The 15,305-nt window shown below is 36.5% G+C and overlaps 1 protein-coding gene across 1 annotated transcript in view; it reads left to right on the forward strand.

Annotated features, from left to right (window-relative positions):
• The window catches only part of LOC112052427 (protein O-mannosyl-transferase TMTC1-like), a 155,222-nt gene that overhangs the window by 86,426 nt on the left and 53,491 nt on the right, over positions 1 to 15,305 (forward strand). Inside the window, exon 3 of the mRNA XM_024091495.2 lies at positions 12,789 to 12,966. Coding sequence (XP_023947263.2) covers positions 12,789 to 12,966 — 178 coding nt within the window. The remainder of the gene's footprint in view (positions 1 to 12,788; positions 12,967 to 15,305) is intronic.

The following is a 15,305-nucleotide window of genomic DNA, read 5'->3' on the forward strand; positions in this document are numbered from 1 at the left end:
TTTTCCCCACATTCCTACGGAAACGGGAACCATGCGAGTGAAACCGCGCGGCGTCAGCTAGTATCTTTATATTTGTTTAATAGGTATTACATGATTTTACTGTTTTGATTTTTTTAAATACGTCGACAATGGGTAAAGGCCAAGTATGCGTAATGTTCGGTACACATTCTTTAAAAAAACTCACACTAATATTATCAAAGCGAAAGTTTGTGTGTATGTTTGTTCCTCCTTTACGCTGTGGCTACTGAAGCAATGTGGCTGAAATTTGGATTGGAAAAAGATTTTACTGTAGATTAACACTTATTTACTAAGTATTTTTCATCTCGGAAAAATCCATAGTTCCCGCGGGATTTGTAAAAAAACTTAATCCATCGAGGACGAAGTCGCGGGTGTCCGCTAGTAATTAAAAATATTGAAACTGAAGTACGAGTATGTAGGTATTAGCCTTTTAAAACAAAAAATTTTTTTTTACTTCGTACCTCGAACGGGTAAAAAGGAAAAAAGTCCTTTGGCAATTTATCACGGAACCTCTAAGCCCATAAAACCTAAAAAGCTTATTCATCCGATCTCATTCAGTTTTTTGTTGTTAGTGTCCTCGCTTCTGGACCTGAATATTTCTGAAGTGATCATATTTTTCAATGTCTCCTTTTTTTGGCGTTTGGTGTATTAAAATGTGTGGTATTTTTATCATTTATCATTAACTATATCCTTAGAGACATCCCGTGGTTTTACCCGCGTAGTTCTCGTTCCCGTGGAAATCGTACTAATATGACCGCGAAAGTTTGTATGGATGTTTGTTACTCTTTAACCTCGCAACTACTGAACCGATTTAGCTGATTTTTTAAATGGAAATAGATTTTACTCTTGATTAACACAAAGGCTACTTTACATCCCGGAAAAATATATAGTTCCCGAGGGATTCGTGAAAAACTAAATTCCACGCGGACCAAGTCGTCCACTAGTACGGGGATAAAAGATAACCTAGATGACACTTACAAATAACGTGGCTTTAATTAGTAAAAGAATTTCCTAAATAGGTTCATTAGATCCATAGATTACTCCCTACAACCTCACAAGCGTGACATCTTTGTATTACGATTATTAGTATAGATAGTCTTTATTTACTTGATACTTCATTACTCCTATAAAAGAGGGAAATTCAGAACTTAGAACCATCATGACTACGGTTTTTCACTACCTATGTTATATTGTTTTTAATCTTTCATGATTATAGTATAAACAATTTTATTTTTTTTCTTTTTAATCGTGTATGGAATAAGTAAACATACAACATAAGTCACTTGGTTGTTGTATGGTGGTTGGTTTAAAAGTGATAATTTCGTCTGTGTACAAGAATTGCACATAAATACGTCTGCAAAATAAATCCGTCCGTTGGTCCTGATAACAATGTATACGTAAACGTTACGTAAGCTAAAGAAAATCATTTTATTTTCAATAAATCCTGACAACAATTGTTTACCTTAATAAAGGATCCAATAATAATAAAATATACACACGTGTGCCGCGTGCCGACCCTCGCTAATTGTCCGCCGAACTTCCGCAGTTATTGCGCTAAACGACTATTTGCGGACATTGTTTCTTACGCCAGATTAAATAACACAATCGTTTATGTTCGGTAATTTTGGTATAAATGTGTATACCTACCTACTTACTCCATCAGCTTGCTCTGATTTTCGCTACTCGGGTCAAAACGACGGCAACGTGGACTGAGGTGTGAAAAGTAGACTGAATGCAGTATTGAAGAAATGGCGATAATCAGGTGTACTATGTGACCCTCGAATGCCTCTCCGGCTTAACTATAAAAATAGCTATACAAAACGGTTGTAAGACCTGTCATGCTGTGTGGGTCAGAATGTAGGGTGGTAAAAGGGACGAATAGTAGAAGAATGCATGTTAACGAAATGCGTATGATAAGAATGAATAAAATAAGGAAAGAGTATATAAGAGGAAGTCTGAAAGAGATGGTAGGAGTGTATACAAGAGGACATTTGTGTAAAGGGAGTGGATGATGAGTTTACGAGTAATAGAGACGAATGGAGAAGATTGACATATTTTGCCGATCCTACTTAAGTGGGATAAGAGGAAGGAGATGGTGATGAATTTTGGTACACATGTGTACATTTTTAAAGTCTTCTTCTTGCCTGCGATAGCCAGACACACCTGATTTTTTAAGGTTGATGAAAGTTCGTTAACCCTTGCTCTTACCATAGGTAAGTCCGGTAGCTATTTATGTACTCGTTGTTGGGAGAGTTTGGACGGTAGAAGGTTGTAAGGGTCCAGATTCTCAATTAACTAAATATAAAAAGAATTGTTTGATTTTTTATACGGTACATCCTAAGGAACTATTTCTCCAAGCGTCAGAATCTCAGTTTCGCGATTATCTTTAGTTTAGGTTTAGACTCGCAGTTTTCTTAAAATAATCTTTAATAGTAGGGGAGCCGAAGAGGGGATTTTGCAGTCAGTCGAGCGCGGCAGATGAACATAAGAGAATATGCCTTGCTCGTTGTTCAGTAAGTCCACCAAGTATGAGCCCTTAATATTAGTGGGTACGTTTAAGGCAACCAAAAAAAAAACTAACTTCAGAAATATTCAAGCAGCACGTCAGATTAAGTAGTAGTAGTAGTAGTAAGATAAGGTAGGTGAGTTGATAGCTAAAAGGTGTGCATTTCGAAAATCTGACGATTTGAACGTAACGTAATGGAATAGGAGGACTCCAAAGTTACAAAATAAAACCCTTATATTTCTGTTATCCAGCCACGGGCGTAGTTAACTTTTTACTTATTTTGAATGAAATAATCTCCTAAATAACCGCTCATGTTTTCTGATGATTTCAGTAAGCCAAAGTAATAAAAATTTTCTTTAAAATCTGTAGTTTTTTTCCCCACCGCCGAAAGCGAAAAAAGTATATAACCATTTATTATTTCTATCATGTAATCTACCAAATCTAATAGATTCCAATGACGCTGTACTATAACAACGGTTTTCAAAACGTGACTAACAACTTATCAAGTGCTATCTGCAGTACTTAGTCAAGTGGGAATGAAAGTCTTACATTTAAAGCATCTTAGACTTTGTGTTACGAAACTTCGTGGTAACCCTTCGAAGAACACCGTAAAAAATTAAACTTTAAGTTCTTCTGAGAAAATAACCACCACAAAGATAAGCGTCTGAGGACATGATTTCCTAATAAACCACGTTTCATAATTTTCTTATGTTATCTACTATCTCATTACAGTTTTGCAGTTAGTTAGTTTTATATATTTTTTAAGCTTCGGTTTTAGAGAAATGAGGGAATGAAAAGCTCATCTAACTGCAGATGCAAGTTTAAACTAGTTTCGAATTCCTCTTTCGCGAAGTTTAATTAATTTCTCAGGTAAAAATACTGAGGTCTTAAAGGGTTTCGCGTCCCGACAGAGGAGCTTTGCGAAACTTCTTGAGGAACTTGTTTCTAGGTGTTCTAGGGAGGAAGATACAGTTTGCCAAGTACTTTACTATCGTTGTATTATCTCAAATTTTAAGTCTTTCTTTTCACACACCATAAAAATAATTGCCTGTTGTCTCTTTATTATGTAAATTAAATTTCATTAATATATGTTTAGTTTTGAATGTGATTTATCAACGCCATAAACCTATGTTTAATCTAAGATCATAAGACCGCGCTAGCGAAAATCATACCACGATAAAACGACGAGATTTTTAATGTCGATATTTCGACCAACTTGCATGGATCGTGGTCACGACGGGACTCATAATGAACAACCACGAAATAAGTTTAAAATCATTAAAATCCTTCTACTTTAACGGTCTAGTACAAAACCTCCTTTTACTGACTGAGACTGGAGTTCCAAAACCATAATGTCATCAAACTAAAAAGAAAAAACCTTCCAAACACCTAAACAACTCATAAAATATAACTCGATACCTTTATTCTATCGTTGCGATACTAGTAATCGAATAAATAATAGTATTTTTTAAGCAAAAACTTCAAATCCCCAAGTGAAAACCTGATTATAGAATTCAAAGTTTAATCTCAAATTTGAGAATTTCAAAGAATTCGACATGGCTAAACTTTTACATTAAGGATTCAGAGAATAAATAAAAATTTTCCAGGTTCCTCGACAAGAAACCTAGATTATAATAAAGTTATACTTAGTACTCGTAGGTATGGATTTTTGACTGCACTAAATATGTAAGTTTTTAATAAAATACAGTTATGACTTTATGAGTCTAACATGATCTATATGGCTGATATTACTTATATTATTGGATAACCAATGTTTATAAAGAAACACGTCCTAGTGACAAATACTTGATTGGTCAATTAAAGTTACTAGAACGCAATTTACCCATCATAAAGCTATATAATACGGTAACAACTTTTATTGTTAGCTTATAAAGAGAGAACATTGTTCAATTTACTTATTATTTGTTTGTCCCGGGAAATTCGAGTCTCGAAACCGAAATGGACACAAATACGCAAAGCGGAGTTCTGGTTTGTTTTGTGTTTTTGTCGTTTTTATAATTTGTAAAGAACAAAGGAGCCGCGGGTCGATTGGCCGTGAGCCGGGAGCGGTTGAATTTGTTTTATTTTGTTCTCAGCCTCTCGCGAATTAACAATGGACTACTTATTGTTGTTGTACAAACGCCATAATTATTCACAGATTTGATCTAATTTCTTTATGTTGGCTACTCAATAAAACCGTATTTTAACATTTAAGGTTATTATATAAATCTGTATATACGTTACGATAATGGTTACATGTATATTTTATATATTTTGTAATTAAACGTATTCATTATCTTGGGGTGTATTTGCAAATTGATACTCGTTGTTACCTATTTGTTAAAAAGTTCTGCCTTTCTAAAATTTGCTTTTGGAACTTACGATGTCGTACACACATAAATAAGCTTACCTACTCAAATAAAATGGCGACTCAGCTCCGGAACGCAGTGTTGGTCGAGCCCCTAGGTGGACTGATGACATCAAGCGGGTCACAGAACCGCTGGATGCTGGTGGTTCAAGAGCGTGATGTTTGAAAGTCTTCACAAGAAACCTATGACCAGCTGATAATGATAGTTGATGATTAATCAAGTACAAAAAATAAAGGTCATTGCCAACGCGAAAACGATACATCACGCATATGGCACTCCATATAGTAGTTGAACATAGTTTTAAAACAATAACAAGTTAGAGCAATATAAGCCCGCCGAGCAAGCGCTGGAGGAGCATTAAATATGCCGCATAATCCATTATAAATAGGTGCGGCCGCAGTTTCATTTGCGGCGAGAGCCCGGCTCCCGGCCGGTACAAATGGCCGACACACGTCGATATACTAAATCATAGACTTGTAGACTAGACTTAAGATGCAGTCTTAATCTTTTCACTCACTGTGACTATGCTAAGCTAACGTATTTGACCAGCTAAGTGTCACAGATTGCTAGCTTGCTCGCTTAGATGACACGAGGAGAGTTTCTCAAACATGAGCGACAGCTTCTTACTCGGCAACAAAAATGTAGGAATGACTTTGACATTAACTTAGGAAACAATTAAGAAAGTGTAGATCCATCTATATTTATAACAAATTTTAAAATGTAAATTTTTATGTTCCAGTGTATTAGTATTAAAACATCGATAATTGTATTTTTGTAAATTTAAAATATTATTAATAGTGATTGAGAAAAAAAAACGCTAAATAAAACAAATACAATATTTCAAAAATATATGCATATACGGTACAATAAATCCTTTATCTTTTCAATATATTAAAGAGGGAATCGCTATGTAAGAGTACTATGTCAATTTTTAAATCCATTTACCGCCTTAAAAACTGTGTACATATCTTTGTGTTTTCTATATCAATGTCGAGAGCTCATAAAATATACAAGAAAGAACAGCCAAGTGACTTAAACCCATATTGTAATAAAAATATTCGCTCGTTAGTGAGCCCGTGGAGTCTAGTTATCCTAGATACCTGAATATAGCTTCAGATAGAGAATAATATATTTATGTACATTTTCATAATAAACGTTGAATGTTCTGTACATACTTTATAGGTCAATTACCAGCCTGTTTTAACGATTCAGGCCAGGGTTAGCTTCCCTTTTATAGAAAAGGCTCAGCACGCTCCTTCAATGTGGGTTGGTGGGTAACTTTATAGGTTTCCCATGAATTTTGCTACAAAAAAAATATTAATTTAATTTGATTTGAGAAGAGCATACTGCAGGTTTGTGTTTCTTTAAATAAACATTCACGCTGGTATCTGTATCTAGTGTTGCGTTATTTAAACAGAAGATTTTGAGAAACAAATTTTTCATTAAGGCAGAAAGAGTTATTTGAAAGAGAATAACTGTTTTTTTGCCAGACGCAGACAAACGATTGCGGATCTACAACGGAGTTTACTACGTTCCACTTTACAGAATAAATATTTTGATACAATTTTGTTCGTATTACCTCCTTTTGAAACAGCTCACGTCGCTGTTTTCTTGCCTATGAAATTTGTTATGCATATTCCTCCGGCCTCCGGCCTGGTCCGTGGGCGGAATTATATTACTTTTATTTAAATAAATTCTCTACTTTATAGTTAATAATGTTTTGATTACCTTCTTTTCTTTTTCATAGTTTTAATAATATCAGTAGATATGTTTTTAGAATAAAAACCGTTTTAAGAATTAATTATTACATTTACAGGGTAGGGTATATTATTTTTTTTGTTGATAGAATTTTTATTGTAGATTTTTTTAATAGGAATTTGTGCCCAAGGGCGGCAGGGGCAACCATTTTGTGAATTAATTATTACATTTATAGGGTAGGGTATAAATTATTATTTTTTTTGTTGATAGAATTTTTATTGTAGATTTTTTTAATATAAATTTGTGCCTAGGGGCAGGTCGAAAGTCTCCCTAAGTGTATTTCCTGTGATACTAGGAAATCAAAGCCTCAATCTCTCAATGGTCAAGGCAAAGGTCTTTTTACCGAGAAGTTGTTGTTCAATTCCCTCTCGGAGGACTATTGGCGTATTTAATTTTAATACAGTCTTCTCCAACGAATTGTAGGAGAACAGGATTATTGGTCATATTTTAAAAGAAAAGAAAGAGAGGAAAGAACACCAGATGTTAAAATTTTGTTTTATTTCGATTTCTATTTACAAGCTTTGTGTTGTTTTATTTGTGATATTTCTTCATCATTACCATCATATCAGCCGATGGACGTCCACTGCAAGACATAAACAATTCAGCTTCGCGACTCGTTGAGCTATGACGGTGATTTTGGTTCTTCTGCGGATCTATTCATCTCTGATTCGATCACGTAGAGATACTAACATAGCTCGTTCCATCGCCCGCTGTGTGACTCTAAGCTTTCTTATGATATGACTCTTAATTCTTACGATCTTTGCCCTTCTTATGAATATTTCTTGTTCATTAAATAATAATTCAATGCGGTCAAAGTCGTATGCGTACGCTGGTAATAAATTAAATTTTGTCAGTGATTTAAGCTGAATTTCACTAAAATTAATTAGAGTAATGTTCTGACATACAGCTGAAGCATGAATACTTGTCAGTCATACATCACGGGCCGACGGCGCTCCGCAAATGAGATTATTAAGACGAGGGAATTATGAACGAGTTGGGTTTATTAAGCTATTGCCAGCAGGCACCATCGTGTTCTATCTGATATCGGATGTAATAGCGATGTTGATGTCAACTCGCATGAAGCGTACTTTCTTTCAAAGGTTTTGCTGTTTTCAAAATGTATCAAACCTCAATTAGCACAGTTAAGGGGAATAAACACCTAAACCATTGGCGCAAGCTTTCCAGACATGATTTTCTCCAATTTAAGGTCACTTTTGCCTTGTATACTCGTATATACATATATATTATATTCACGCCTCATTTCCGGTAAGGTTTAGCAGAGACAATATCATTCCACTTGCTGCGATCCTTGCATATCTCCCTCGGTTCTTCCATTTTCAGCAATCCTTCCACACAACTTCATCGGCTTAGGTTTAGGTTATTCTTGATCTTTATTGAGATTTGGTCAGCAATGTTTGCCTTGGCCTCTCGCTTTCCAACATATTCATTTAATCTCATCTAATCCAAAAAATCCCTTTCGTTAGGCTCATCACACATTCACACATCCTCTACGTGCCCAACCATTAATGTATATTTTGTATATTGCAGGAGTCTAAAGTCATGTTTCAGTCGTAAGAATTTATTTACTATAAATCTCCAAATAAACCCGAGTCAGCAATTATAGAACCAGAGAACTCCATTTTCCAGCAGCATAGCGCAAATAGTAGAGAGCACTAGATAGGTCGTCATTGTCTTTGCCGCCTCGTTCAAAACTATATTTCACACAAAAGCAATTCCGACATTAGGAAAATCTCTGTTTTAGCCACAAAACCATTAGAGCTGCGCCACAGACAATGCAGGCCCCATTTGAGACGTCGCTGTACATCCTTGAATCGCTCGGAATTTAGGACGCCGTGGAAGCTCTACTTGTGAAAGCGCTTTCTACAATTTCGTGTACAACTTTGCGCCGAATTATGTGACGGGATACAAAGTTACAACATAATCTTGTGTTCTTGAGCAACAGTTTTATATTTTACAGCTATTTCTAAAGTGCTTTATTTGATGTTTACGGAATTTCGCAAATAAATTCATGACAGTGTTCAAGGATCACTTTATTGCCCGTCTATCTGTCTGTCTGTGAAGTTCCATAATCCTGGGAGTGCGTATAGGTATCAAATTACCTTATACTCAGTTCTATAGTTCCTTGAAGTTGTGAAAAACTTGTAAGTTAACATAAAAACTAGGTTCGCCGATTTATGCCATAAAAAACGCCACTCAACAATATTTTAATTCATATTTCAAAATTGTTGATTCCAAAGACAAAAAATTAAAATTAAGGTTAAGTAATGAAAAAAAAGGAGAAAATATATCCAAAAAAATGAAATTGCGTAGGTATTTTTGTTTTGTCTTTCACATTTCAGTGGTAAGCACAATCAATAGAAATAGTAGAAAATAGAAATGAAAACTATTTTCGTCGTCTGTGAAACGGAAGATAAGGATAGGAATTTTGTAATCATCTTATGCAGAAATTCTTCAATGAAGTTCTTATAGGAAACAGAAATTGCTTAGTATAAAGGCTCTAACAAAGAAAAAAATCAACATAAAACTTGAAGAAATAAAAGGTAAAATAAATACAACCTATTTGACTTGGCCCTCCTTCTATGAACCTCAGAATACGTGCATAATATTTTACCTCTCAGGAAAGGTAGAGCTAGCTAAAAAATCAGCAATTCCTCTAACCTGTAGCAGCTATAAATCATAACTCACCGCAACGCTTAGCGTCGCCGCACATAGGAGCCACGCCCCGACCACACACCGCCATCTAAAGCCTAAAGCTAGAAGCGACGTTTTGTCTTTACCTGCGTAACGTTTCCGTGCGGAAACTATTTTTTTTTTCTCTATTGTAAAGTACCAATTTGGTACTTATTAAAATTACGATCTAGCCTACTGGAAACTAATGCGACGCAATTATCGATGACTATGACACACCCGCCCCCTGGAATGACATTTGCTATCGACAGGTCACGTGATCAAGATCTGTCATTCCCATATATTTTTCTAGTTTTCCAAGAGTTAGCGATCGTACAAAGATAATCGACGTGTCACTTGGCCAGGGGGCAGACGCGCGGAGCTATCGGTCGGAGTGCAATAGATTTTTCAATTGTGCGCACGAAACGTAACGTAACGTGTCGCATGATGCGTTGGATGTTTTGTCAGGGGAAATTGGAAAACATTGTTAGCGTGCTGTATAGGTGTGTCGCTACAGTAGACGCCCACTGGTGCCATCGACTGTGAGCGGCGAGTCCATATAAAACGTATGAAGAATAAAGAAAAGAGGTTGGATTTTATTTTTTCTGATTGTGTAAGTGCCGTAGGCTCCTTATGGGACCTCAGCGGCGTCACCGGGGGGTTTGGGCGAGCGCAGAAGCATCGCCTGATGGGGCCCGAAGGCAGAAGAAAATAGTGGGCGGAACGACTCTCTAAGGGCGTCTCCTCTGAGACTCGGGCCTCGACTTAGAGGGCCGTTCGGGAAGGGTGTTTTGGCCTGAGTGTATCAGTCCGGGCGCCCCCGAGATCGTGAGTTAAAAAGCCCACGTCTGGGTGACGTCAGATATCGGGGACCTCGTCTTCGCCGGCGAAGACGCTGTGTAGCTTGTGTTTGTGTTGCCTGGGAAGCATTGTCGTTCGTTATGTCAACGTCAGGATCGTAAAGGACGTTTTTTGGGCGTCTAGATCTACAATCAGCGTTGATATCGGGGATGTAGCTGCAAGCCTCAACCACTAGTTGGTTGGGGTGGGTGGCGGCTCTCTCAAAATAAGTTTTCGAGAGCTGTTTCATATAAGAGGTTGGAGGTGGCGGCGTTTTGTAGCAGTGGCTTGGCTCAAGTGTGCGGGGACACTAAGGGTCTGTTCAGGTGACCCTGAGACTATTTCGTTGAATGTGTGCAAATAGTCGTTCTGCGCAATAAGCGTGGGCAACGTAAGCTCCGTTAAATTAATTATCAGGTCACCCTCGCGTTATCATTTAGCGTTATTTTATTGTAGCATTTAGTTTCATATCAACAAAATACTAATAAAAACGACCTTATTCATTTATGCAAAACAATAAACAATTATTATTAAAGATGTATATAATTTAAAGTGGGTACGCTGTTCATTTTTATTCCTATATGAATAAAATAAAAAATCCACATATCCGGTAAAATGGATGTAATTTTTTAAATTGCTGTAATTCTTTTAAATTTTTTTGTAGCTTTTTTTTGCCTACAGGTCGAAAGCAAATAAAATCTTAAAGTTATTAACTAGCTCGTAATGTTCAGTTAGGTCGCATCGAATAATAGTTACTATTCCTTAAAAAAAACATACTTATTTAAAAAAACAAACACGTTAGTTTGAATCTTAACTAATTTCTGTTTTTATCAAAACAAATGGAAAATTAAACTAGAATTTCCACCATTAAAAATACATACCTTCTGCTAAACGCTAAGTTCTCTCTATCACCGGGTAATAGTAAAGAATGGTTGGTGCTGAGATAAAATGTACTTACCGTAATATGAAGTTACTGCCCATTGCGCCTGTACGCCACGTCTGCTCTGCTTAGCAGTGCTTTACAAATAATTTGCAAAAGTGGGATTTATGACGGTATTTGAACACAGATCGTACGTACTTAGTGACTTAACCGGAATATTATTTTAGTGTTAATATTATACCAGTAAAATAATATATTCAGATATATTTTTTTTATTTTGTAAATACAATAAAATGTTTATTTCTTAACTAATTAATTTGTGTAGCTTATAGCAATAATATGACTTAAAAATATCGGCTGTCTTTTAACCTAAGCAAACAGATTACATATTTATGAACAAAATATTATGAAATACAATATACGAGTACAATTGAATGGTTGAGTAACTTAGTTTGTAAAACATGTGCGATTAAATAATGTCACGTTGACGAGTCTAGAATGATTGGTCGAATATCGCTTCAAAACGTACGCTACAAGAATGGTTTAAATCCGGGTAAAGTTTCCACACGGATTCGTAGTTTTTCACAGAAAATATCAAAATGTTCAATACAGTTAATGTTTTTTTTGCAAAAGCAGTGCCTCTTGTGTAGCAATTTAATAGCGTTTATATAATGTTATTTAGTATTGAGTTGACATCAATTATTGAACCGATAAAAAGCAAAACAAATGGCATCCACCAACGATAACAAGATGCGAACCAGTGAAGTAGACAACCGTGACATGAACTGTCCCGTTACAACGAGAGCCCGCGGTGGCAAGACCTTTGTCATTTTGTACTGTGTCAGACCATGACTAGAGACAACTATGGAGTTTGTATCATCGTCATCATCAGCTACCCATAGAATTTGCCTGGCAGCTACCTATACAATAGGCCCGAGACTATCCAAACTGCCTCACTGCTAAGGAAAAATGTACTCATGTAAATTAATTTAATATTCAGGTTAAAAACACATGACGAGGAGTCATAATTAATTAAGTTGTCTGGCGAAATCTATCCACAAAACTATATTATATTAGGGCATGATTTCTAAGATCATAACAAAGATTTAAAAATACACTGTATCCTTTGACGATGTTAAGGTGTAAAACTTACAACATTGTTACCTGGTAAACTATTGATGACCCAAACTTCATGGATGCCTACCTTATTTATGGGCTGACCACGAACTGATGATTTTTTAGCTTTTGTGCAGCACCAGCGTGGTAGGTCTAAGCCCTTCTGCTATAAAGAGGGAGGCCCTATATTTGGCCTTTATCAGAATATAATGATGACAAAATGACAAAGGTCTTACATACATGGGCCCTGAGACCATAATATTATGTAAAGCGGGGCATTCCAAAACGTCGCGACATCACAGCTGTCGCAGCGTGACGTCGCTTTGTTCATATCGCACGTTTATCACTTTGACGTCAACAACACGCTCGCCGCGACGTTTTCTGGAGACCAAAGGCAACGGTGATGTGCGACGAAACAAAGCGGTGACAGAACAACGTTAGGGAGATGAAATGGTGCGGTGGTGTTTGCACATTTTCATTTAACAAAACAACAAACAAAAAGACTCGTCAATATTCTTTATTCTATACTCAGAGAAGCCCTGTCCTTTGTGGGTTTGTAGAAATAAGCTGATAATATTAGTAGAATATAAATATGGAATACGATATTTTACAGGTTGAACTACGCTCTGTGCGGGTTGTCGGCATGGTGGTGGCACGCGTGCAACGTCGCGCTGCACGCGGCGTGCTGCGCGTTAGTCGCGCGCGTCGGCGCGGCTGTCGCGCGTCTGCAGAGACCCTTTGCAGCACTCGCCGCGTTGCTGTTCGCTGTGCACCCTGTACATACTGAAGCGGTAAGTTTGAATTATCTAATCTTTCCAATTGGCCACGGTTCTACTATTGACACATAGCACTAAAATTATGGATGATGTTTTTTATGGTACTCGTATAATTTTACTAGCCTTGTCGGCTGCGATGCTGTCTTGAAACTAACGAATTATGGTACTAATAACTATTTTTGCTCACAAAAAATCATGAATATCTCCATTATTAGGTATTAGACTAATTTCTAGTGGATGGCTATGGGTGTAGGGTTGACGTCCTTGACAGTTAACTAACACTCCACTTATCCGCTCGTGTTGTTCTTTCTTCCTAGCCAAATTTGATATGATCCTACTAGGGCAGTTTTGGATACCCTTTCTAATACAGAACTTGTATATTCAATAAATATTTGTCAAGTATATCAAATCAATATAACTGTGCAAGCATTAGTTCCCTGTAGTGGGCAGCGGTAACGAGCGGCAGCGGTCAGCAAAGAGCCGCGACTAACGAGACTCCTAGAGTTGTTTGTCTTATGTCTACAAACGTACAATATTACTGTCACTTACCGTTTATTTGCTGAAAGACAGTTGTTTTTTCTATGTTATCATATTAAAACTGTGTTACATCAGTGGCTATGACCTCTGCATTTGATCCGAAAAGCGTAGGTTCAAATCCATTGCGTGGCATGCACCTCCAACTTTTCCGTTATGTGTATTTTAAGAAATTAAATATCACATGCCGCAAACGGTGAAGGAAGAATATTGCGAGGAAACCTGCCTTCCTCAGAATTATCTTAATTACCCAGTAAACTACGCGTGTGAAGTCTATGTGCTTACTCATTTTTCCTCGTTCTATTCCCTAAACTATGTGCCTCTCATAAGAAGATTCAGCGGGTGATGAAACAAACTATACTTAGAGAGCAGATAAGCTTACCTCTGCATGATCGAATCAGAAATTAATACTTCCGCAGTAAAACAAAATTCAACGAAATAGCTCAACGAATCATAAGTTCAGAGAAGTAGCAATGGGTGGGCACACCGTTCGAAAAGCTAATATCTGGTCTTACGGTGCTGAAATCCCGCACTTGAAAACGCAGTAGGTATTGGTCGAGTCCTTACTGGGTAGTGGTTAGACATATAATAATTAGCGTATTTATGGAGCCGCTGAATTCTGGTGCGGTGGTGGTGGTGCTGGACCGTGGTGTTTAGAAATTCTCAAAAGGACGAAGGAAGTCTTTAGACGTCGATCGACTGTTAAAATGAGGATATTATTATAAGCATATTATCATGATTTTACATCAGTGATTTAAAAATAATATTAGGACTATAGCGTAAAATAATTCTAATAATGTAAAAAGCAGAATATCAAAAAAAAGATGTCAGAAGAAAATGTAAAACAATAACACTAAAAGCAGTTCTGTATTTCAAGACAGATGCGGGGTTGGAAATAAGAAACGAGGGACTTCGCTAAAAAAGGGTTAACGTTATGAACCCAGTTACGTCGCTCCACTGCTGTTGCCCGCAGGCGAACGCGGCAAAGAGGGTTTTACGAAATTGACCCTTGTACCCTTGGTCATAAGATCTAGTTACGTTTACATGAGATATACTCGTAGTAAGAGAAAACTGCGATGTCTTTCACCCCAAATTAATAGCGTACATACAGAATATAATACCTGTGTAGAGGTCTGTACTTCTTTTGTTTTAACATTGACTGTAAACAAGATTGGGCAAAAAAAAATAGTTATATTTTTGAGATTCTATAAAAATCTTTTTAGATTTTACTTAGTGTCAGATTTACATAAACTTACTTTGATTTTTATCATAATTTATCTATTGGACAGGACAGACAATAACAGATAATATACTTTTCTATAAAACGAATTGAGCACCTCCTCCTTTTTTTCAACTCAGTCAAAAACTCGCCAACGCCCTGCGGTTTTAAACTCGTATTTTCTGTTTGTTAAATAAAATATAGACTATGAGACTCATAAATAACGCTGCTTTCTAGTGGTAAAAGAATTTTCAATTTCAGTCTAGTAAATCCAGAGATTACCCCCTACAATACTACAAACCTTTTTGTAATATTAGTATTTTAGATATAATAATTACCAATTTAGATATAATAATAATTACCAATACAACAGCGATAGTAGACAAACTAAATCTAATTATTGTTTAGCGAACATAATATATCTACTGTGACATAAGGTTGGTTATGACATACGAAGATGTGCATACATACACGTGGGAATTGGTAATTCACAAAAGATCTCGGAATTAATTTCAAGCTCCTAAACCGTGAAGCTATAGTGTTTGCTTACAATGAGGAGTGCGCAAAGATACGCTATGTAAAGTATCTTAATTGGAAACTA

This window comes from Bicyclus anynana, chromosome 6, assembly GCF_947172395.1.
Source record: "Bicyclus anynana chromosome 6, ilBicAnyn1.1, whole genome shotgun sequence".
Lineage (NCBI taxonomy): Eukaryota > Metazoa > Arthropoda > Insecta > Lepidoptera > Nymphalidae > Bicyclus > Bicyclus anynana.